At 43.5% G+C, this 26732-nt stretch overlaps 1 protein-coding gene across 1 annotated transcript; it reads left to right on the top strand.

Moving 5' to 3' along the window:
* The first annotated feature begins 350 nt into the window (after nucleotides 1-350).
* TM4SF4 (transmembrane 4 L six family member 4) lies at nucleotides 351-25836 on the top strand. The gene is made up of 5 exons (XM_086944089.1): nucleotides 351-732; nucleotides 6821-6910; nucleotides 13787-13920; nucleotides 22997-23186; nucleotides 25450-25836. Exons 1-5 carry the CDS (start codon nucleotides 559-561, stop codon nucleotides 25465-25467), a joined length of 606 nt encoding a protein of 201 aa, XP_086800215.1. The 5' UTR covers nucleotides 351-558; the 3' UTR covers nucleotides 25468-25836.
* The last annotated feature ends 896 nt before the right edge of the window (nucleotides 25837-26732 follow it).

Below are 26732 nucleotides of genomic sequence, written 5' to 3'. Positions count from 1 at the left end.
ACACCTCTGGTAGTAAGTTTTTTCTGTGTTGCATGTTAGAGATGCAGAGCAGTGAAGGCATTAACAGACGGTGAGCTTGTTGAGGAGCCTCGATGCAAGACGCCTACTCACCGCAAACAATGATCTTTCAGTTGGGAGTTCTTATCACCCTTAGTGACGGGTCAGGGTCTAGGGTGCAGAGGGCTGATAGGCTGAGCTAGAAATAATCTAGGACTGGTGCAGAGTTATTGAACCTGTGGCTCCAGGGCTGTCTATCTTGTCCAAGTTAGTAGAACATTAACTGGGGTCATTAGTTGTCATGGCAAAATGAGAAGTTGATCTGCACAGAATGACATTTTAGCTGTGTGGGTGGTCCGAAACTGACGCAGCGAGCCACAAGGACATATAAATACCCAGATCTCTTCGCGAACCACACTCCTATTGAAACGCATGCAAGGTAGCCAGTGTCGACTACACCGGCAGGACAGGATTTGGTCAAAAACATCGGGGAGCTTGGTGAAGATAATCTGAAATTTCGTTTTTTTCAATTTATTTATTTATTCTTTGACTCCTGCAAACATGTGCTCTGGGGGATGTGCTAAATGCCTTGGGATCACTCTCATTCCTTTGGCAGTGCTGAGTGTCCTGGCAAACATTTTGCTGTTTTTCCCTGGAGGGAAAACTGTCAACAGCAATGACCACATCACAGACGAGGTGTGGTTTTTTGGAGGACTAATAGGATCAGGCGTCTTGGTGAGTATACCTTTTACTTCTATTTTATTTCATCATTTCCTTCAAATAGGCTGATTTGTTATTTTGCATTGTGATGGTATGGTAGCCATTGACGTACGCTCACATAACCAATCCAATGCCTTAGGAAGCCCTACCTATGGCCAACTGCTCACTGTTGGGTCAGGCATTCACATTTTTTAATATTAACTAATCCAAAGGCACTCATTATCAATGGACCTGTATTTGTGTTGGAATTCACCTAAGCAGGATTTCTGCTTTAGATTGTGAGTTTTAATGTATAGAAAGTGGAATAACAGGGGAATTCAATTTTCTGCACCAATTTCTGCATATTTTTCCTCATCACTGGGCGATTTTATTGATGCACATTTGATCAGGATTATCCAGGTGAATTTGTATAGGACCAACTTCAGGAGTCACACTGCTCCATCTAATCTAAATAACCTGATTAACCACATACTCCCCCACAATGCGACTCATAGTGAGGACCACAGAGGGGTCACCTGTGGTCAGATCACAGGAATATCACCAGTGTTGGTACATTTTTGAACCAGCATTTGCACCATTTTGATTGCCTGTTCAAATGTTGGTGCAGATGTCTGTGCCAAATTGGCCCAGTGCAATCAATTTAACTCAGAAATGTTGTGGAAAATTGGACTGGCACAGGTGCAAACTAAGGGATCCTGCACAGTGTCCACATCGTCAAGTATGGAAGGAACCGGTGCACGTGTTTTAGGAGACATTATCCTGTCTATAGCAGATGCACTAATCCGCCATTTTACACAGATATGGACACCGCAGTTTAGAATTAAAAAGCGACAACTGCTGCTCCATGAATAGAAGCCCTCCTAGCCTATGTGCAGGAGTACAACTGAATGATAACCAGCCTCTAATGCAGGGGTCTCCAAACCGGTCCTGGAGGGCCGGATCCATGCCATATTTTTTAAATTACTACATGTATCTCAATGGGGATATCCAAAAAATCTGGCATGGATACGGCCCTCCAGGACCGGTTTGGAGACCCCTGCTCTAATGTGTGTTCACCAGAAAAGGGGCGTGCACGTAACAGAAAGCACATGTATTGATTGAGAGTGATAAACTTGACACCCAAAATAATGAGATTTTGCGCCTGTTTCAGAGGTGGGTGGTATTGGTCCTTTCTCCGATTTGTCAAGGTTGAGGTGAATCTTGTATGGGTGGTATCTCCACTGGTGGAAAATCCACTGGTGAAATTACCTCCACAAGGAATAGTACAGGGGAGGTTATTCTGGTGGAGGAATCTGCAACCGCGGAAAGTCCCTCAACAGAGTATTTACCAGGTCCTCCACAAAGCTGTGGTTTTTCTGTTATCACCCAAGTCTAAATCAGGCCTTTGTCATTTATTGAATCAACAGCCTATTCAAATAAGGTTTCTGAGAACTATCACTATGATTGGTGTGTGCTAATAAGACTCTGGAATGTTTCAGATTTCCTTGGAAACGACCTTTCAAATTGTAAAATAAAAAAGTCAGACTTAAAACCCTCTTTCTCATTTGAAGCATCTATAGTTCTCTGATCCTCAAACAATAAATTGTAAATAGGTAAATGAATCCGGGTAAACAGCAGTACATGCTTAATTTGCATGTTAACCTGTCAGGCACCTTATACATTGCAGACTTTGAATGTTAATGCACATCTGGCAGATCTGTTAAACTATTTACTCTCCAGCCCTGTTGTTTACTAGTGGTAAACTACCACCTCTGATAAAAAAGAAGTTCTTTTGGGTGCAGTTAAGTGAGGGCAGAACATGGTGTGGGTCAACTAGTTCAGAGCACACATACAAAAAAGTGTAATTAAAGCTCCAGCAGTCCATGAGCGAACTTTGGGTTTTTCATAAAACCGTGGTTGTACATGATAGTGTACACTCTAAATAATTGATTTCTTAATCTCTCAGTTCCCCCTGTTTTTTGGTCTCGTTTTGCTGCTGCCTACCACATTCCTTTGAGCCTTGCCCTACAAGAAATACTAATTGTACATAAAAATAATGGGCCTCATTTACTACAAAATGACTCAGCGCAGTGTTGCAAGACATTTTGCTGCGCAGAGCTGCATCTTTTTAAAAGCGCAGGGATGCGTTATATTAACAATATGACGCATTCTGGTGCTTTCCCCTGCGATGGCGCACAATTGCCTGCCATGAGCCAGACAGGCACCCTTGTGTTATATTGCAAGGGTGCCTGCATTGTCATGATGATTGTTTTTGTGCAGGAAGGAACACTTTCCTGCACAAAAACAATAATTGATGGCATTTTCCTCTTTCTATACGTGCTGCGGAATGCAGCAAGCACAGAAAGAGGGAAAACAAGAAACAATAAAAGTATTTTTCCTCATTACGCCACTTCTACGCCTTCCTTGGGAAAGTGTAGGATTATGACACATTCGCAGCTTCACAAAACGTTGTAAATCTAAGAATGTGTCAGGTTCCATGGATGTTGCGTGGGAACACCCATGGAATGCCCCATTCACGCAGAATAATGCGTGAAAGGGGTCCATATTTACAAAGCCATGAAAAGGCAGGCAGGGTGACTTTAGGTGGCCTTGTAAATAGGGGCACGCACATTGCGCCGCCCGTGCGTTAAAATAAGTGATGCACTGGTGGCACCATGGGCTTGTAAGTGAGGCACAATGAGACTAGCTCTTTTAAGGAGAAAAGTACTTTGAAAACCTTTCTATGTTATTATAGCAGTTTTTTCGAGAAAGGGCGGTATATGATATCAGTGTGTGAACTTCAATAAAGGGTAGCCAGGAAGAGCTGCTGCCACTACTTTGGCCAACCTGACAAAGTTCTAGTCACTCCTTTTCTCAGGGGTCATGCAGGCAGGAGCATGGCGTAACCAGGGTTCTAGAAATCCTGCTTACTTACTGTATGTTTTACTACTTACTCATCCCTGGACTATCAGCAGCAAATAGTGCACTGTTGAGGATGTTAGGGATGGGAAGAATGGCCTACTTAGTACTAGGTCATGGGTGAATGATGACGCTGGCACTATTCCCGACTATTTTGTATATTGATGTCCATGTGCCGGTGTGTAGCGGTTCCGACAATGAGAGCAAATGCTTGATACCCACTGGAATTCACACCTGCACCCAATGATTTTCCATTGAACGCTGAAGGCCCCAGTGGCGGACCTGGCATTAGGAGTCTGCAGTTGCATGTACTCTATAAGGAATCCGGATTTAAGGTAAAAGCTGGAGCAGAATTGGGCGGTGTGGAATAGTTTCCATGGTGTCCTTCGATTCAACCCTCCCAAGGCATTTCTCTACCGTAGAAGTACCAAACATAGATCCAGTATGACTAGATCCATGCCATATTTTCACTGTATCCACAACAGATCCATTTCTATATATTGCATCTAAGTGGGTAGTCCTTTCCTAGTCAGTGATTAGCCTGATAATTTGGCATAGATCTGCCATCCTGGACCTATATTGAAGTCCCCGATCTATTGAGTAGTAACAAGGGTTTTCTTTCGAATGTTAAATGTACATTTAAGTTGAATTCAATTTGCCTCCTGCCACAACTACCTTGCATAGTGTTGATATATATTTTATTTAAGCGAAAGAGTACAAATTCTGAAAAAATGGAATAGTGGAAGTTATGATTCACAAGAGGGAAACGATTCAGAAAAACAAGCTTGACTTATTGCCCTAAACATCTTCTTCTCTAACTTGCATATAACTCTCAAGTTGTCCTATGCCGGGCATGAGTATTTTGTTTATTTCTTTTTTTCCTTTCTCATACTGGTACTAGCAGTTTCTCTTTTGCAGTACAAAAAGGCATAAGTATAAGTACAAGAATATAAAGAAAAAAAACAGGATTGGGTGAACTACTCATCCCGGACATGGAATAAATCGCAATTTTGTAACAATAGGTAGGGGAAGACAAGGATCAATTGTGATCCAGTAGGGCTTTGATTACCATTCACAAGAGAAGGGAATGGAAGGTCCGGCCACAGTCGCAGCCCCAGATATGAAGACAACAAAAGAGATGACTGGGCTGTTCCTTAGGAAAGGAAGAAGGAAAGGGTCACTAGGGAAGAAGGGTTAGTGCTCAATGGAGGACAACCCCTGGGTATCCAATTTGTTGGATATAATGGCCTCACACACCCTTGCGAGTGTCATGCTTCATCATCGGCAATGCTCCTCGTTGGGCAGGCGGTGCAATGCCCAACGGGCTCACCTCAAAGAGGGGCTCTTTATCGGAGATCTTTTATCCAACTGCACCGCCTGCCCAACGAGGAGCATTGCCGATGATGAAGCATGACACTCGCAAGGGTGTGTGAGGCCATTATATCCAACAAATTGGATACCCAGGGGTTGTCCTCCATTGAGCAATAAAACGCAATTTCTCAATACAATGCTAGATGACACATGACTTTGTAACACAATAGATGACACATGACTTTGTAACGCAATAGATGACACATGACTTTGTAACGCAATAGATGACACATGAATTTGTATTGGAAGAGATGATACATGACTTTGTAATGCAATAGATGACACATGACTTTGTAACGCAATAGATGACACATGACTTTGTAATGCAGTATATGATACATGAATTTGTAATGGAAGAGATGATACATGACTTTGTAATGCAGTAGATGACACATGACATTGTAATGCAATAGATGACACATGAATATGTAAAGCAATAGATGACACATGACTTTGTAACGCAAGAGATGATACATGACTTTGTAACGCAGTAGATGACACATGACTTTGTAACGCAGTAGATGACACATGACTTTGTAATGCAATAGATGACACATGACTTTGTAACGCAATAGATTACACATGAATTTGTAACGCAATAGATGACACATGACTTTGTAATGCAGTAGATGATACATGAATTTGTAATGGAAGAGATGATACATGACTTTGTAATGCAATAGATGACACATGACTTTGTAACGCAATAGATGACACATGAATTTGTAACGCAATAGATGACACATGACTTTGTAATGCAGTAGATGATACATGAATTTGTAATGGAAGAGTTGATACATGACTTTGTAATGCAATAGATGACACATGACTTTGTAACGCAATAGATGACACATGAATTTTTAACGCAATAGATGACACATGACTTTGTAATGCAAGAGATGATACATGACTTTGTAACGCAATAGATGATACATGACTTTGTAATGCAATAGATGACACATGACTTTGTAACGTAATAGATGACACATGAATATGTAAAGCTATAGATGACACATGACTTTGTAACGCAAGAGATGATACATGACTTTGTAACGCAATAGATGATACATGACTTTGTAACGCAATAGATGACACATGACTTTGTAACGCAGTAGATGATACATGGCTTTGTAACGCAATAGATGACACATGACTTTGTAACGCAATAGTTCACACATGACTTTGTAACGCAATAGATCACACATGACTTTGTAACGCAATAGATCACACATGACTTTGTAACGCAATAGATCACACATGACTTTGTAACGTAATAGATGACACATGAATATGTAAAGCAATAGATGACACATGACTTTGTAACGCAAGAGATGATACATGACTTTGTAACGCAATAGATGATACATGACTTTGTAACGCAATAGATGACACATGACTTTGTAACGCAGTAGATGATACATGGCTTTGTAACGCAGTAGATGACACATGACTTTGTAACGCAATAGATGACACATGACTTTGTAACGCAATAGATTACACATGACTTTGTAACGCAGTAGATGACACATGACTTTGTAACGCAAAAGATGACACATGACTTTTTATCGCAATAGATGGCACATGACTTTGTAACGTAATAGATGACAGATGAATTTGTAACGCAATAGATAAAACATGACTTTTTAACGCAATAGATGATACATGACTTTTTATCGCAATAGATGACACATGACTTTGTAACGCAATAGATGATACATGACTTTGTAACACAATAGATGACACATGACTTTGTAATGCAATAGAATTTGTAAAGCAACAGATGATGCTTGTCTTTGAACAACTTTTTCACTGACATCGGCTTTATTTTTGGCAGATGATCTTTCCCGCCTTGGTTTTCCTGGGTCTTAAGAACAATGACTGCTGTGGATGCTGTGGCAATGAAAGCTGTGGGAAGAGGTTTGCAGTAAGTAAAAAAAAAAATGGAATTGGCTGAAAGAGACCGTCCAAACTCTATTCCGCTGTTACAATCAGTCTAATGAGGTGAAACCTTTGCCTAGTAACCATTAACGTATTAAAATGACAAAATAGTGCAATAATCCTGCCACAAAATGTGTTACATTGCGCCACATAATTTGCCTTTTCTTGCTGCTTAATTAAGTCTTCCCGGCCACATAATTTGGCAACCGATTGCAGCATAATTTTTAGCAGCCCAGGCTAGAGAAGATTTCTTAATGGGCCTGGGTAATTTTTAACCGCACTCCTACGAGAGGTAGAGCGCGCCGGAACTGTTGTGAGGGATCGATTATCGACCTTGGAAAATGATACAGCTTCCATGTTTTGATTACCTGAAGTAGTATTTTTTAAATCAACCATTCTGCTTCTAGGATTCATAAAACAAAAGGTTCCTTTTAGTTTACCAGCTAAGTGCTGGCATAAATTAACTTGTGTCCTGTGCCATCTTGTTTCATTTTTAATATTCTAGGTAAGCATTGTTTTTGTGACATGACGTAGCCGGATTTGTGTGAAATGAAAAAGGCAGAAATATTTGTGTTGCAAAACAAAAAATGGCTGATTAGTTACAGTAAATATTCTTTTTTTCATTAGGATACTCAAAGTAAAATATTTTGGAATTTGCGAAAGTTCCATAAGCCCACTTTCCCGCCTGCCCATGCTTTCTCTTGCCTTGGCAGAGCGCCTGTTATCATACTGACCTTTGTTCGTGTTCCTGTTTGCTCATGATGTTCACTCCGACGTGCCCTCCTGAACCTTCCCCACAATTCCTTCATACCGTTAGGCACATTGGTAGGCGAAAGGCAGCTTTCTTTTCCCAGGCAATTGAACTGTTTTTTAATTTGGGATAAGTGAGTTACTTGCATGTCAGGCGTTTTCCACTCAATGACATACATTTATACCGTTTTCTTTGGAACAGTAGCACACCAACCTCCATTTGAGATTACCCTTTTCTTTACATATGGGGTGCCTCATATCTCAAAGCAAAATTCTACACAAGCAATACTTAGGGCCTTATTTATGAGGCCTTGCGCACCCTTTGCGTCATTTTTTTGTGACACTGCGGCAGTGGAAGCCATACACCACACAAGTTCAAGTTCAAGTTTATTTGGTTAAGTTCTCTACTGAGAACAACCAATTTTCTTATAAAACAGTTAAAATATTTAGTATAAAATGTATTTTTCAATATAATTTTAAAAATGATTTAAAAAATGTAAACAGATTGTGACAAATTCGTTTGGTGGAGATTTACATAACATACTCAATCTTTCCACTGATGAACTATTGTATCTAAATTGAATCAATCTTAAATAGCGCTTTCTGGCCTCAACTACTGTAGGATTTGGACATATAATCAATCAATCAGTCATTTGTTAAGTGCACTACATACCCGTGAGGGTCTCAAGGTGCTGGGGGGCGGGCGAGGTGGGGGCCGCTACTGATCGAACAGCCAGGTCTTTAGTATCCTCCTGAAGGTCAGCAAGTCTTGGGTCTGTCATAGGCTCAGTGGGAGGGTGTTCCATGTCTTGGCCGTGAGGTTGGAGAAGGATCCCCCGCCGGTGGTTGTTCTTCGGATGCACGGGACGGTGGCGAGGGAGAGGTCAGCGGAGCGGAGCTGGCAGTTGGGGGTGTAGAAGGAGAGCCGTCTGTTGAGGTAGGCGGTGTCGGTCTTGTGGAGTGCCTTGTGTGCGTAGATGAGGAGCTTCAAGCATATCCTCTTGTTGACAGGGAGCCAATGCAGGTTTCTCAGGTGGGGGGTGATGTGGCCGTGTCGTAGTACATCGAGGATCATTCATGCCGAGGCGTTTTGGATGCGTTGTAGTCGATTGATGAGCTTGGTCGGGGCTCCCGCGTATAGGGCGTTTCCATAGTCGAGTCTGCTGCTGACGAGGGCCTGGGTGACTGTCTTTCCTGTATCTGTCTGAATCCATCTGTAGATCTTGCGGAGCATGCGGAGGGTGTTGAAGCAGGAGGGGGAGACGGTGTTCACTTCCTTGGTCATTGAGAGAGTTGAGTCGAGGATGATTCCCAGGTTGCGTGCGTGGTCGGTGGGGGTCGGGGCTGTCCCCAGTGCTGTTGGCCACCAGGAGTCGTCCCAGGCTGACGGGCTGGAGCCGAGGATGAGGACCTCCGTCTTGTCCGAGTTCAGCTTCAGACGGCTGATCTTCATCCAGTCGGCGACGGCCTTCATTCCTTCATGGAGGTTGGCTTTGGCGGTGATGAGGTCCTTGGTAAGGGAGAGGATCAGTTGAGTGTCATCGGCGTAGGAGATTATGTTGAGGTTGTGCTGCTGGGCAACGTGTGCGAGCGGGGCCATGTAAATGTGGAACAGTGTCGGGCTGAGGGAGGATCCTTGGGGTACGCTGCAGATGATCTCGGGGGCTTCGGAATGGAACGGGGGAGGCGGACGCTCTGCGTTCTGCCGTAGAGGAAGGAGGCGGTCCATTCCAGAGCCTTGCCTCGGATCCCTGCAGCATGGAGGCATGAGCGTAGTGTGCGGTGGCAGATGGTGTCCAAGGCGGCGGAGAGGTCTAGGAGGATTAGTGCTGCAGTCTCCCCTTTGTCTAGCAGGGTCCTGATGTCGTCAGTGGCAGCGATGAGGGCGGTCTTGGTGCTGTGGTTACTGCGGAACCCTGACTGGGAAGGGTCCAGGATTCTGTTCTCTTTGAGTTATCGGGTTAGATGTCTAATAACGATTTTCTCGATGACCTTTTCCGGGAAGGGGAGCAGAGAGATGGGTCGGAAGTTCTTGAGGTCTTTTGGGTCTGCCTTGGGTTTTTTGAGTAGGGCGTTGATCTCAGCGTGTTTCCAGCTCTCTGGGAAGGTCGTGGTCTCAAGGGAGAGATTGATGACGTTGCGTATAGATAGAACATGCTTTAGATCTTGGATTCCTCCTTTACATAAATCACATTTACTGGTAAAATTTTCTTTATAGTTCCATTTAGATGTCAACGATTTAAGAGGGAGTATCCCTAGACGTAAAAGTATAATGCAATGCCGAACTCCATGCCTTAGGGTGAAATTAATATAATGTTGTAATTGTTTGTGTTCAATAGACGCAGCATAAAGTCCGTAATGGTGGAGTTTAGAATAATGGTGAATGTCCAAGTCAAAACTAAGCCTCGGCGTTAGATGTTTTAAATAAAGCTTTAGTTGTGCAGGAGTCGATGATTTCAAAAGTGCAATTGTACAGTTCGAATGTCTCAAATTTTAGTAATGCTCTTAGGGTACCTGTATCAGAGTGTAAGAGATTATAAGCCCATCTTAACATGTTAGTGATGGCTCGGTAATTAGAACTAACTAAGGAAAGTTCTAGACGTAGGGCTTGTACCAGGACGGCTTGATGGACTTTAATCATTTTGCGAAGAATTTTCCCTTCCTTAATTTGCACTTGATGCCAGTGTTGTATTGGGATATATTCCAAAGCGTATGATAAAATTGGCGGGATCTTAGAACAATAGACCTGTAATAGTGGGAGAAAATGCCTTTCTCCTGAAGAGGAATATAAGCGTTGGAGTGCCCCAACGTGGACGTCTGCTTTTCGGCTAATGTGCTGCAGAAAGGGGGAGTTTTGTAATGCTTGAGTAAATATTTGGCCCAGATATGTGTACTCTTTTTCCACTTCCAGTGATTCTCCCCCCAATGTCCAGTTGAACTTTGTGTAGTGCTTTCTCCCTTGAAACGGCAACATTTTCCTTTTTGTTGTATTAGGAATCAAGACATTTTCCTTTGTATATTTGGTGAGAGCTTCAAGATTCCTTTGAAGTCCAATTGGGGTAAGGTCAAATATTACAACATCATCAGCATACATCATGATATAAATTTTACAAGAAGCTATCTTTGGAGTAAAATTAGTGACCTGCGAAAAACGTGCCGGTAGGTCACTAAGGTATAACGAAAAGAGGGGGGGGGCAACAGGCAACCTTGCCATAGTCCATTAGATGTGTCTATTGGTTGTGTAAGAACCTTCTCTTATCCCATTTGAACTTGACACCAAGTTTTGGTATGGAGTGATATAATTATTTAAAGGAGATTTGTCGGAATTCCCTGGTTTCTGAGCTTATTCCAAAGTGTGGATCTGTCCACTCTGTCGAATGCTGTTGTAAAATCGACAAAGACAGCATAAACAACTTGAGATTTTGTAACCACATATTTATCCATGATTGTCTGTAATACTGCGATGTTGTCAGTAACAGCATGTTTTGGGCAAAGCCCAGCCTGATTAAAGGGGGTTACTCCAGTGGAAAAGGCCCAGTCTTTGAGATGAATCAATACGCTAGCCGCAAAGATTTTCCCTGTTGCATCCAATAAGGCAATCTGTCAGTAGTTACTGGGACGTAAGCGAGTGCCCTTCTAAAAGATGGGAATCACTATACTCCCCTTCCATGATTTTGGATTTTTCCCATGCACCACACTGCGCTATATTTAAAAAGTGACGCATCTAGGCAGATGCATCACTTTGTAAACCCTTTCGCTACATTATACCTGCGTGGTTATAATGTATGTAGGGTCGGCGTACCCCCGAAAAAAGGCTTGTAGAAGTGGCGCAGTGAAATTTATGAGATTTTATAGTGCCACTTCTACGAGTTCACTGCGTCAAATCCTTACACCTTCTTCACAGAAGGCATAAGTACTGACACAGGCCCTTTTACAGGGGACTCACCCATGTATAAGGACACATTGCTGGAGTTGCGTCTGTTTTGCGGCACACTCCAGCAATGTGTCATTACTGCTCCACCAGATACATCAGGATTTCTGAAATATCTGGTTAATCCTTGCTACATGGAGTGCCATACTGAATGTAGCGCATCCATGGTGTCGGAAGGAGGGTGCACTGAAAAGTGCTACATCGCTGTTTTCAACTAGCGATGGAACACTTTTTATAAATGAGGCCCTCAGTTCTCAAAATCATACTTACAGGCACATAAATATAAATATTTTAGGATCTGTCACTTTGCCCAAGCACTTGAAAATGTTGTATCAACACACACAAAGTAGGGGAAACCCATTTGCATGCATTACACCTCCTTTCTTGATCTCCCTGAGGGTAGCCCTTCCCATGGGTGAAAAAGAGGTCCAATGGACTCCCCAGACAACTTCCTGAAGGCGGATGCAGTCACTCATTACACCCGCCTGCATGGGGATCTCTAATTCCTTTTGAAAGTGCAGGCAGTGTGACCCCTGCACAGAGAAACATGGATCAGCTTTTAAACAGCAGCTCCATATTTCACTTGAATGCTCTGCCCTGGGGAAAGCACCAGTTTGCGGCTGCCCTGGGGGTAGTGCATTCTTCATAATAGGGTGCACTTTCCCTGTTAGCACCCGGTGCACCTGCTTAAAGGTACGCAGTGGTGCAAATAGGGAAAGTGCGCCTTTCTAGTAATTCTGGTCCAGTTGTCCCAAGATTGGAACCTTGATATGGGATCAGAGAGATCTGTAATTGGCCCCCACAAACTAGCTCACCAGTCATCAGCTGCCCTTTGTGCCCCGTTACCAGGACACATGATCTGTGACCTTGGAGCTTATTATCCCACTATCAGATCCCCTCCAGTTTGATTTGACAATCAAAACACTCCTTTTGAGAACTGGAAATACCACTTTACTTTTAAGTGGTGTTTTTTTGATGAAGTGTAGTATATTCCTAGCTGCCAGGACTCGACCCAGTGGCATAAATGCAAAATGATGCCCCCTGCAGAATGGGTTCACTTGGGTCCCCCTGAATGGTTGGGCCCTCCTACTCTGAAGGGGCTTGCTCTGTAAAGCAGAGTGGCTTTCCAGAGCATTTTACTGTTTCTTATTCCATGCCATTGCATGCCTTGGAGGCATTGTGCAACATATGCAATGGTATGGCTTAGAATGTGAGGGGGGCCCATCCAAAACAAGAATTCTGGAGACCCCCTGTGCCATGGTGGCTGGAGAGGCCTTTGTTACGCCCCTGAATCAACCCCATTGAGATGTTCTCCGTTGCAACAAAATGCCGCAGACAGACTAGAGATAGTTGATATAATGGTAATGTTTTGTCCGGTGCCTTTGGTCATTGAGACACTGTACATAGCAAAACAAAAAAGAGCATGATACCCAAATGTCTCAATAGTTTCTGCGGACACTGCGATCTTTAGCACACGGTGTAATACTGTTCCATAGACTCAACTGGCACGCACATTTCTGCAACAGATGGACTTGGAGCCACAACTCAGTGCTAGATTATTGTCAATACCATGTGTATGTTTGTGTTAATAATTGTACCTGTCCTGAATGTATAAGAAAATTAGGATCAGAAAGAAATCGCATGCATAACGTGCTTATTATCTGAGATTATAGTGTCAAACTTTATACGAGTTCTAAGTCTCCTACAACCTCCCGGATAAAAACTGATTGGTCAATTTAGATACCCATGGGGCCAGTCGCTAACAATATCTAAGTTGACCAACAAACATGTCGTAACCTAGAGAAAAGGACTTACATAATACACCTCACCTAATTAAATGCAAGTATTAGTACTGAGCTCATTATGTGTTCTACATTTTTTCTGATTCCTTATCAAAGATACCAGTCAGCAAGACTATCAACAGTTGAATCCAGTAACTCGGAAGGGGAATTGAAGTGGACATATAATTAACAATCTTGAGGATAATATTTTGTCCAAATTTCTCAGATATTCAAGTTGTTTTTTCAGTTCTCCTTCCTGGTTTCCTCTCATATTCTTCTAGTACATATGCACTATTTACTTTACAATCTAATACGTATGAACTTGAGTATGCATGTAGAATAGCCGTCTTTACCTAAACAAAAACCAAAACTCAATGTCCTATTTTTCCCTTTCCATTAGATGTTCTCCTCCATTATATTTGCTGCCATTGGGGTTGTAGGAGCTGTTTACTGCTTTATCGTGTCTGCTGTGGCAATACACAAAGGTCCAAAATGTGAAACTAATGGAAACTGGACCTATCCTTTCGTTGATGGGTAAGAAACAGCTGTGCATCTAAGAGGAAACAATAAATACAGTTGGTCACTTATTGCAAATAGTATATGTACGGAACCTATTTCATAAAAGAGCATTTTCATTTTTGTGGAATGATTGAGAAAAGCAATAAATAAGCATTGGCAAAGCAAATGGGTCTGGCTTTGGCTGGCAGTTTTCGCCTTTACCAATGCTTGTTTTGTTTGTCATGGTTTTTGCAGGAATGTATTGCCAAGGGAGCTGCCAGATCATCAGCAATACATACAATATCATTGGCCAAAAGCAAAACTTTTTTTGATGAAAGCACACATTTCTGTATCTGTCGCTGAAGGAACTACCTTCTATGTGGAGGCCAATCAGTGGCGTTGGATTCAAGCTTTATTTTGCTTTGTCAATGCTTGCTTAGTTTTGCCATGCTTTCTATAAAACCAATTGCTGTGAGAGCTGAGAAGCCTTGCCAATTGTTAACAAACAATAGATAAAGGCAATAATATGTCTTTTGATCTCTAGCACAAATATTTTTTATCTCTCTCAGTAGTCTTGACATTGAAGGGAACTGCTTTGTTTGCGGATGTGTTCTTTATGAAATGACAGAATGCAGTCACTCACGCTGAGGAGTTAGTAAATAGCAGAAATGGTCTGACCCATTGCACCATGATGCATGCTGTAGTAGGTGGAAGAAAACCCAAATTACACAACAACTGTGAAAAGCCTATATATATATATATATACGCACCAGACGCGTTTCGGCAGTCGCCTTCCTCGATGGTACCATCGAGGAAGGCGACTGCCGAAACGCATCTGGTGCATTTTGGGGTCAAAATAAAATCTACTGACTCTCCCCCACAAGTGCTGTGTCTTTTCTAAACGAAGAGAGGAGGCGAGCAGTGGTAAATTGGCGGGAGCACCCCCCGCACGACAGCACCTGTTCGGGAGTGCGTGAGTTTGGTGCAGGTGGAGCGAGGATATATATATATATATATATCTGGAAACCCTCAAACCACTTCCTGAGTTCTCCCAGCGGCAGTCAGGCGAGGAAAGAGACGCAGACCTCCGGAGCTTTTTCAAGTGGGCAATATTTTATTCAGTGACCCAACACAACGCGTTTCAAGCCCGTAAGCCCTTGATCACGTGTATATATATATATATATACACAAGGTCAGAACTTTCAAAAGGGTAATTGTACCCAGAAATGACGCGTTTCGGCTAATGCCTTCCTCGATCATACTCGTCTGTCTGTGTACGAGTCCGATTAAAATGACGGAACTCACCCCCGCAAGTGCTTCTTTATTTCTGGGTATGATTACCCTTTTGGAAGTTCTGAGCTTGCGTACAGATGCGGATGCACCCCCACAGTTGTAGTTGTAGCACCCCCACAGTTGTAGCACCTACTGTGAGTGCACTGTACAGGCGACAAGAAGCTGCGATATATATATATATATATATATATATATATATATATATATATATATATATATATATGGAATCGAACCTGTTGCCGGCGGCAGCCGTCAGCCAGCACACACGTACACAGACTGCTTCAATAATTACCGCAAACCAGGCTTCTGTTACAAAGAAATTTATTACCGATCAAATGGTAAAGGTGGCGCCAGTCATCAGACGCGTTTCGGACTTACGTCCTTGCTCACTGATGAGCAAGTGAAATGGAGGTCAACCATATATACAGAGTTAGTACACATTTGCATTTCGCGCCTGAACCAAAAAGCTAAACCTAGTTGGTGGACTCACATGTGAAGTCATATACCAAGCCCTAAATGATGGGCGCCATTTTGTAATGGTATTCGGTGGAATATAAATGCGTGCTCAGACCATCACATGCATAAATAATTTGCATTATTGTGGTTACATCGAGTATAATAAAATGAAAACATGTCATAAAAATGAATGAATGATTTTTGACATATATACAAACAAGAGGAGGGCATTGTGGCACATTACACAAATGCGTGTGGACATGCTATGTGAAGTTTTTGCTCAAATACACGTTAGTTCAGCAATTTTATGAGTGCCTCACAGTATACCAATTGCAACTGAACAATTCATTGTTGTTTTTTGTCTCCTCATGCTATGACTGTACGACAAGGCGATAATCTCATGTCCTGTTTAAGTCAATTTGCTCGATGCACTGTGTGAATGCCACTGCATGTTATTAAAATTAAAGACGAGAGGGCAATGTCCGTACAAATACGTTTGGAAACTCGAAAGCCAAATATGTCTACATTTATTCTTAAGACAATAAATTTATTGGCAATAATTGTCTATAAATTAAATCAGACAAAAAGATATAGATCGAGATATAATTCCATATATAAACCGTACCCCTTGGTACTTGCTATGAAATGTGTTTACCCTAATACCTCGAACTTGAATACCTTACATGGGGTGATCCCACAAATGTGGCCAATGGTATAAGAATTAGGCAACCATAGTGTTCCCAATTATTCAACTGTAATGAGTTTGTCATCGCTAAATCAGTTTTACTCGTCATCTATTATGCAGGGATGGTCATTATATTAAAGGTTGAACACTATATATATATATATATTCACCAACCATAAGCTACAGTAAGTAACTCACGAAGGGCCACTTCAAACGTACTGTTTCAGTTTCTTTTAATGGAGACAGCAAAGCAGAGCATTACGCGTTTCGCCTCCACGAGGCTTAATCATATGCAGCATTGCAGGGGATGGGTTCATTTAGTTTTTTAAAGTAAACGTAGCTTTAAACATTGAAGAGGGACTAGTGTCCAACAGTTCGAATTTTAAGGGGACAGCAAGGTTTTCATAATTCGTTATGCATCACAATGTCGGTAAGTACCAGCAGTTACATCAGGACAGTTCCATGAAAATGAAGTATTTCCATAATACCTGTGTTCCGACATTGTGCTATCTCAAATAATGTTTTACTCTGTGTTGATTAAACCACAGTATCCAGAATGCACCCTTGCTGTGACTCTTTGTCAGTGTAGTCCTTCAATGTAGTCCTTGGCAAAATTATCACTTCAGATCAGCCGACAGCCTTGTAAGTTATGCCTTTGATAGGAAAGATTCCATGTGTGGCTTATATATATATACATATATATGTAGATACTCCTCCTCCCAAAGAAAGAAGCTGTGACCCAAAGGGAGAAACAAAGCAGCACTTTATTGGTTGAATGTCCCAGGCGAATGCATTTCGGCAATACCAGCCTTCTTCAGCGCCCCTCTCCAACTGCTACCAGTGCTGCGGTGTTTGTAAATCTGCCAGGCAGCTGTTTGCAAAATCTTGCTCCGCCCCCTTGGTGACGACCGGCACTCCTTTGTAGCTCCGCGTTGTGGAACTACAGGTCCCATAATGCCTTGGTGTTGTGCCTCATGGGATCGGAATTGCTGCTCGGGGTGATATTCTCAGAGTAGATGTCCGTGGGAGGCACAGCATTGGAAGTACACTGGGAGGTGGGGCAAACAGTCAATTCGGCGCCACCTCGAGTCCCCCTTCTTTTCACGCCGTCACCTCAACACCCGGAATACTTTACGGTGGCTAGCAGAGGAATCCCGGTTGCCCAAAGAGGGGATATGAATATCCCCTGCCCGCAATATCAGCCAGGTGTCAGGGTGGGTGCTGGACTTGACTGCTACCGCAATCCAACAAAAAATTGCTCCTGAGGGAGCCTGCCAGGAAGTCCAGACCGCTTGTGCGGCGGGGGTGCACAGAATTGCGTACTGGCTTGTGGCAAAAATGTCTGTAGATACTCCTCCTCCCAAAGAAAGAAGCTGTGACCCAAAGGGAGAAACAAAGCAGCACTTTATTGGTTGAATGTCCCAGGCGAATGCATTTCGGCAATACCAGCCTTCTTCAGCGCCCCTCTCCAACTGCTACCAGTGCTGCGGTGTTTGTAAATCTGCCACGCTGCTGTTTGCAAAATCTTGCTCCGCCCCCTTGGTGACGACCGGCACTCCTTTGTAGCTCCGCGTTGTGGAACTACAGGTCCCATAATGCCTTGGTGTTGTGCCTCATGGGATCGGAATTGCTGCTCCGGGTGATATTCTCAGAGTAGATGTCCGTGGGAGGCACAGCATTGGAAGTACACTGGGAGGTGGGGCAAACAGTCAATTCATCGCCACCTCGAGTCCCCCTTCTTTTCACGCCGTTACCTCAACACCCGGAATACTTTACGATGGCTAGCACAGGAATCCCGGTTGCCCAAAGAGGGGATATGAATATCCCCTGCCCGCAATATCAGCCAGGTGTCAGGGTGGGTGCTGGACTTGACTGCTACCGCAATCCAACGAAAAATTGCTCCCGAGGGAGCCTGCCAGGAAGTCCAGACCGCTTGTGCGGCGGGGGTGCACAGAATTGCATACTGGCTTGTAGCAAAAATGTCTGTAGATACTCCTCCTCCCAAAGAAAGAAGCTGTGACCCAAAGGGAGAAACAAAGCAGCACTTTATTGGTTGAATGTCCCAGGCGAATGCATTTCGGCAATACCAGCCTTCTTCAGCGCCCCTCTCCAACTGCTACCAGTGCTGCGGTGTTTGTAAATCTGCCACGCTGCTATTTGCAAAATCTTGCTCCGCCCCCTTGGTGACGACCGGCACTCCTTTGTAGCTCCGCGTTGTGGAACTACAGGTCCCATAATGCCTTGGTGTTGTGCCTCATGGGATCGGAATTGCTGCTCGGGGTGATAATCTCAGAGTAGATGTCCGTGGGAGGCACAGCATTGGAAGTACACTGGGAGGTGGGGCAAACAGTCAATTCGGCGCCACCTCGAGTCCCCCTTCTTTTCACGCCGTCACCTCAACACCCGGAATACTTTACGGTGGCTAGCACAGGAATCCCGGTTGCCCAAAGAGGGGTTATGAATATCCCCTGCCCGCAATATCAGCCAGGTGTCAGGGTGGGTGCTGGACTTGACTGCTACCGCAATCCAACGAAAAATTGCTCCCGAGGGAGCCTGCCAGGAAGTCCAGACCGCTTGTGCGGCGGGGGTGCACAGAATTGCGTACTGGCTTGTAGCAAAAATGTCTGTAGATACTCCTCCTCCCAAAGAAAGAAGCTGTGACCCAAAGGGAGAAACAAAGCAGCACTTTATTGGTTGAATGTCCCAGGCGAATGCATTTCGGCAATACCAGCCTTCTTCAGCGCCCCTCTCCAACTGCTACCAGTGCTGCGGTGTTTGTAAATCTGCCACGCTGCTGTTTGCAAAATCTTGCTCCGCCCCCTTGGTGACGACCGGCACTCCTTTGTAGCTCCGTGTTGTGGAACTACAGGTCCCATAATGCCTTGATGTTGTGCCTCATGGGATCGGAATTGCTGCTCGGGGTGATATTCTCAGAGTAGATGTCCGTGGGAGGCACAGCATTGGAAGTACACTGGGAGGTGGGGCAAATAGTCAATTCGGCGCCACCTCGAGTCCCCCTTCTTTTCACGCCGTCACCTCAACACCCGGAATACTTTACGGTGGCTAGCACAGGAATCCCAGTTCCCAAAGAGGGGATATGAATATCCCCTGCCCGCAATATCAGCCAGGTGTCAGGGTGGGTGCTGGACTTGACTGCTACCGCAATCCAACGAAAAATTGCTCCCGAGGGAGCCTGCCAGGAAGTCCAGACCGCTTGTGCGGCGGGGGTGCACAGAATTGCGTACTGGCTTGTAGCAAAAATGTCTGTAGATACTCCTCCTCCCAAAGAAAGAAGCTGTGACCCAAAGGGAGAAACAAAGCAGCACTTTATTGGTTGAATGTCCCAGGCGAATGCATTTCGGCAATACCAGCCTTCTTCAGCGCCCCTCTCCAACTGCTACCAGTGCTACGGTGTTTGTAAATCTGCCACGCTGCTGTTTGCAAAATCTTGCTCCGCCCCCTTGGTGACGACCGGCACTCCTTTGTAGCTCCTCGTTGTGGAACTACAGGTCCCGTAATGCCTTGGTGTTGTGCCTCATGGGATCGGAATTGCTGCTGCTATCAGTGGCGGTGCGTCCATTGGGGGCGTTGGGGCGTTGCCCCACTAGCCCCCATGGACGACCGTCACGCTGAGGCACTGGCAGGATTAAAAATGTTCATATTGCGTGCACGAAACGGCAGCCGGTAACCCTCAAGCCTCAATTACCGGGACAAGGCTGGCTGACATCGCGGAAGGTGTGGGGGCGGGGCTGCCTGTGGCAGTGATTGACAGCACAGTACAGCAGTGTGCACAAACAGTGCAGTTGCAGTCTGCGCATGCCAATGTCTGGATACTCGTTTTCTGGACTTGCCCGCGCATGCGCTCTTGGCACTTTACCTTCCCCTCCCTCCCCAACAGCGAATCAGCGTGCTAGGGACCCGTGCCCCCGGGGTCTCATAAGGGCAGACACTAACCCTGCCTCTCAGCCAATCCTGGCGCAGTGGTGCTGCTAATGCAGCGCCATTATTGGCTGAGACTCCACTGCGCAGCCTGGGTGCATTTAAAAAAACGCTCGAGTCTCTGAGGCGGCGGCACGGCGCGTGATTCGGCCCCTGGTGTGGAGAAGGAGCCGAGGACGAGGTCCGACTCGAATCCGGAGGAAGGTAAGTTTTCTCTTTATTTTATTACCCTTCGTCCCCTGTGCAACACTCCTGGACCTGCCCCCCCCCCCCCCCCCCTCTCACCCGCCCGTATTGCTGGCCGCAACTGTGTCGAGTCCTGGGTATTACAGAAGAGGCCGGGGTCTCCAGCTCACCAGGGCCAGGCGAACCCATTATTGGGGTAAAAAAAATGTGGGTTTGCACAGAGCTCTAGCTCAGGGTGGGTCTGTACGTGTGTGCCTCTCAGGACGAGTCCGACGGGTGGAAAGATGGAGTGCTGTGTCCCCGTGCCAAGCCATGGAGCAATGCTACCTTACCTCCTAGTGACTAACACAGGAACTATGTGTAATGACCAAAGCCAGGTGCAATGGTCAACATCTGCTGTAAGCTGTGACGAAGGCAGGGGGGCCTGCATTACTCTGGAGCACGGAGCTTGAAAACGGAACGGAAACAGGCCTGACTGTAATCTATGGTTGCAGAGGGTGCAGAGGCTTTAGGGACAGAATGAACCCTGTGTTTTGGTGTCGTTTACTAGTCGCCCAGCAGACAGACGGCCCGCTTGCCTTGCCTGCACCAAGGCCCAAGGCACCCTTTCTGCGCCACTGGGGAGGGGCGCAGTACTCCATGACGAGGGCGGGCAGATTCAATCCTTGGAATTAGAGGTGGGGTGGTGGGCAGTGGCCTGCAGGTCACTAGAACAGCTGGCTCACGCAGGCTCTAGAACCAAACAGTGGAAGCTGGAATCTCTTTAGGGGCAAACAGCTTTATGTTGTTGCATATATATCCAACGAATGTATTATGTAAATATACTCTAAAAAATAATGAGCCCATTTTTGAAAATAAATCGTGGGGAAAATTAGAGAATTCATCATATTTCAGCGAAGAATCACTTCCGTGGCACCAGACACTCATTCTGCTTCGCCCAAGCAGGCCCCAGTTTCAGTAGACTAAGCATTTGAGTGTTTTAATAATACTGACTCTGTGTAGGCAGCTGCGTAGGTGGGGAGGCAGGCCTGCCTCTCCTGACGGATTATAAGCAGGCAGGACAGACTGCTTACTTGGGGGGAGGAGGGGGGGCACGGAGGGGGCTCCAAAAGCCAGGGGGTGACAGAGACTGGTTGGAAGAGAGAGAGGCAAACGGCAAGCAACATAGAGGGGCAAAGAAGCGAGGGGGAGAGACTGCCGAATGGAGAAAGAAAGGCAGGGAGAGAACGGAAACAGGCCTGACTGTAATCTATGGTTGGCAAGCATTGGTACATCCATCGCCCGCTGTGCCTCTGATTGACCTGAGGCAGCCGGGGGCTGCAGACAGAGAAGGGACAGGAGAGGGAGGGAGCCTATACTGTGCTGTATCTCTCACAGCTGCCTTAAGCATGGTCTTCATCACTATACTGTGCCTTATCGCATAAAACTACATTTTTGCATGGACTTCCACCACCATACTGTGTCTTTTCTGTTACAGCTGCCGTTAGCATGATTTACCTTTTACCTTACTGTTATTTATCCCTCTCCACTACCTTTAGCATAGTCTTCCATCACCAGGAGCTTTGAGGGGCAGAGAAGGAGCTACCTGAGGCTGATGCTCCATGTGCCTCTTACGACTGTTAGCCTCGTTCGCTACGCTCCCCCGCCAATGGGCACTCATCCCGAACTTTTACGCCCCACTACTTTCAAATGTCACCAGCCACCACTGGCTGCTATACATATATAAAATAATTTTAATGAATATCTTATTGATGATTTTCAAGCTGCCTTAATAATCATACAGCATGCTTAGTGTGAGCCAGATTTCTGTTTGTATTTCGTTGCTATTTTGCAAAGATTTGTTGCCTATAAGGCATGTTATGTAACGTGCCCTTGGACTGACCAAAAATTAGATTTACATCCTTTCACAAACGCTCTATGATTCCACCGATATCGGCCCTACTACAGTTTTTCTGAACAGGAAAACACGCTTCTATCCACCACAATAGTTCAAGAAAAGTCGATTTTTCTGAGGAACTTCCAGACAATACGTTCACAATCCAGTCCTGTATAAATAGCCATGGGCATATAGTTGCCATGCAAAGAAAAGCATCCACAGGAATTTTGTTGAGAGGGGGGAGCGGGTTTGTACATATTAGTAATTAAGCTGGACTTTCTTGGACCACAAAATGTGAACATTTGTTTTGCTGAAGCCCATGCTGCGGACAAAATCCCAGTTACTGATTTTTATTTGAGAGATTCCTACTATAAATAGCAGGGAATTTATTAAGAGCATCATTTTTTGTGCATATTGTTGGCAACCTGGGCTAACCTGGCTGAGAAATAGACTTCTGCACGGTGTACAATCTGCTGATTTTTATTTTTCCACCTGAAATACAGACGAGTGAAAAAGGCCCAAATCCTCACATTCCTAATAGCAGTTGCTTTCTTGCACCAAAGCTTAGACTGATGTTGGGCTGTGAGTTTGCATTCATACGAAATTGTTAAAAACATGCCTGTTTCAGTGTAGTACATTACCCACTAATTTATGTAATATATTTTTGTTTCCTTCAGGAACTATCTAGGTAACCATACACTGTGGGACCTATGTAAAGTCCCTGAAAATGTGATCCCCTGGAATTTGACTCTATTCAGCATCCTCTTGATAATGAGTACTGTACAAGCTGTGCTGTGCGGCATTCAAGCCATCAATGGACTCATTGGGACAATCTGTGGCGATTGCAAGTGCTGTGGATGTTGCGGGGTAGGTTTACCATTCCGATCCTAATAACTTTGGCATAAAGCCTCCACACTCGTTTTAGAGTTGTCACACTCAACCTGAACATATTAACTTGGTGTTTTAGAAAAATATCAAGTTTGTTATTAACATACGTGGAATGCACAATATCACCCACCAACATATTGTCAAGGTGCGTAGCTGTGGAGTTAGGAATAGTAATTCTATACATCATTATACGTGCTTAGTTTGATGGCATAACACCAGTTGTTATTGTGTAGTCAATGTAAGTTTCGGGTTTATATTATCGACCATGATACTTTGACATAATCTGATGGGGGAATACCGGCACCCTCCCAGGATCAAATGAATGAAACTCACCAGACATAGCAGGTTTGCTCAGAAACAGAGCGGAATGTATTTTATTGGTACCAAATGCATGCATCATTGCTAATTAGCAAGGAAGAAGTCAGGTCTCCTGCCTTAGGGGCTCTCAGACTGCTTCTTACCAGAGTGGCTGGTTTCTGGGTGCCATATACGTTTAGTAATGCCATATCAGCGGAACTAGAATAAGGCACCAAGCCCAATACGGCTAACAGGGATGAGCAAGATCTGCACCATGGCGATTATAGACATCTAGATATGGGCAGACTAGAAATGCTGGCTTGGCCCTGTGTAAGCAAATTTGCGCACCCAGGTAAGGAAACTATCATGAAGTCAGGACAAGCAAAGTGACCTCTAAGGTGGTTTAGAATAGCTGTTGAAGCTTGTCCAGGCAAGGTTTGAGGGATGTTAGTGGGATATATGTAAGCGTGATATCTTTGTAGAGCATATATATGAATTTATATGGATATACATATATATTATTCAACATACACCATTAACTAAAAGCATCTTCTAGATGCCTAAGGATATGTTACCATTCCAGCTTTGATTTACACTCCAGTTACTTAATGCAAATCATGCTCTACATAGGAAATTTGATGTCTGGAATTACTTTTTTTGAACACGCTATATGATTTCACCATTTCATTACTACCCAAGCCAGAACACGTTGGCTGTTTCTTTCTACCTTTCAATGGGAAACATAATCTGACATAAAGTTCAACAGACTAAGAACTTTTATGTCATTATTCCCATATAACATTGGTCTCTTTTGACCTGCAAATTTATGTCTAGGTGTGTAACTAGAGATAATTGTGCTACATGGTAGGTTCTCCACCAGCTTATGGACAATTTGGTCTGTGCTAGTACTTTGCCAATATATTTCTTAATATTAATAATCAGTTTCAGGCAGCACAACCAGAGTCTGGATGAACATTAGACCAGAAGTGTAGGACTAATTTTAAATTATTGCAATAGGAGGACATATATGATTACAGTGGCCAACAATAAGCCACAATATGAGCCAACCAGCTCTACTAGAGCTTCATTACCTTGCCTATGATGCACAAAACTGAAGAAAGACTCTAGGAAGGGACAACATTAGTGAGTATTATTTCGGCTACACCATCTGCTAACATGCCCTAGGATAATCCTGCATAGTCACATACCTAGAACCTTTGATCAAACAACATTTCATCCTTAGCAATTACACTGATGAACAGTGCAGTAACTCACCAATAAGAACACCCCTTTCTCTGTGTGTTTAAGTTCCTATATTCTGGTTAATGTAGTATACAGGTGGGACAGCTTAAATTCCAGTTATATGTCTTATAGTTGTTAAATGTCTTTCCAAGACAGTGATTTCTACATTGTTTCATTTGGGACTTCAAATAATGTGAACCTATTTATTAAAACTCCGATCATTTAAGGAGTCACAAACATTCCTGGGAACAAGTATTTCTCAGGGGATCTTCCCTTAGTTATAGAGCATTTTTAAGGCATTTGTGTGTGCTCCAATATTAGCATCCATAAATGACAAACAATTATCAGTTCCTGATTATGTTTCATTGGACTTCTGTTTTTTTGTTTTTTTAAATACAGATTTCTTCCTTTGCTTTTACTATTCCACCTCTACCTCTTCTAGCTCTAATGACAAAACATGTTATGCCCATAGCATAGCTTTAGAAAATAAAATAAGGTAATGTGGATATGTGATGGGGAGAAAAACAGAGAATCTTTCAAATACATGTAAAAAGTTAAAACCAATAAAGGTTCACAGAGAACAGTAAGAATTGTTTCTAATAATCACTGTTTCTGAACTATCCTTGTCTAAGCAGAATTGGTTTCAGTATGTATACCATGCATCCCTTTTTCAACAGCTCCATACTTTTTTTCATTTTAATAGGGGGATGGACCTATCTAATTCAGATGACTCAAGGCAAGTTTGACCAAGACAAAGCCCAGTCACCTCATATGCACTCAGGACAGAAAAATGACGGAAAGATGCTACTCCATGGATGACTGACCTCCGGAATGATGGGGATTATGAATGAAGCCTCCCCACAGAGGGCTGACATTTTTCCTCACTAAGCAACTTCAGCAAGGTCATGAGTGGAACGTGAAATGTATATTTATTTTTGTAATAAAACAAATTCTTTTCAAAGAATGATTAATAGAAGAAATGTACAATTTATAAAGAACCTCGATAATGAATTGTCAGTATCAGCTATGAGAGCTAATGTATACTTTATTTGCATATTTTTACACATGCATAAATATTTCTATTTGTTCATTATGCATGTGTGTGAATTTCTATACATGAAAATAATATTGGATGTGTGTGTGTGTATATATATATATATGTGTGTGTTTGTGTGTGTATATTACACCGTTGCTTACTTTAAGTGAACAACAAGCAGTAGTTTTGAAACAAATATTTCACAGGGATGATGTCAATGAGATGATGTCAGGGATTATATAATTTCCAATTAAGAAGGAGAAACCCTTATATGAAAAGGGAAGGGGTTATACGTAGTCAAAAAAATACAAGTTCCCTTTTCTTATGGTTTAGGAGAAAGAGACTTACGTCTCTGGGCGGTTGTAGAAAGGGGGGTTTAGGGTGAGCCAATCAGCGTAACAAAGTTGTGAAAGAATCAACAAATTTACAACAAATCCAATATACATCAATGCCCGTCGTTTTGTGACTCTGAATTTAATAAGGATGTAACCACTCTAATGTGAATTGAATAAAAAAGATTTTTTATTTATTTTTATATTATTTTCTGTTCATACCATCATGTAGCACCATTCCATACATTTATTCATAAAAAACATGTTAAAAACAATTGATAAAGCATTTTTATATCACAGTATCAAAGAAACACTTAAACAAGTTAAAATATTATTTTCAAAACAACAAATTTATCACACAAAGAGATTGTCGACGCGGCGTTTCGGTGATATTTATGTCGTCACCTTCTTCAGGACAGCTTTGTTACGCTGATTGGCTCACCCTAAACCCCCCTTTCTACAACCGCCCAGAGACGTAAGTCTCTTTCTCCTAAACCATAAGAAAAGGGAACTTGTATTTTTTTGACTGGGATTATATCATACCACAGAATTATTTTCTCTAATTCACAAAAATTACAATATTGCTGTGAATTATTGACTCGTTATGAATGCCTTCCC

The sequence above is a fragment of the Lissotriton vulgaris genome, chromosome 11 (assembly GCF_964263255.1).
Source record: "Lissotriton vulgaris chromosome 11, aLisVul1.2, whole genome shotgun sequence".
In the NCBI taxonomy this organism is placed as follows: Eukaryota; Metazoa; Chordata; class Amphibia; order Caudata; family Salamandridae; genus Lissotriton; species Lissotriton vulgaris.
This window is presented reverse-complemented; position numbering and strand designations above follow the sequence as displayed.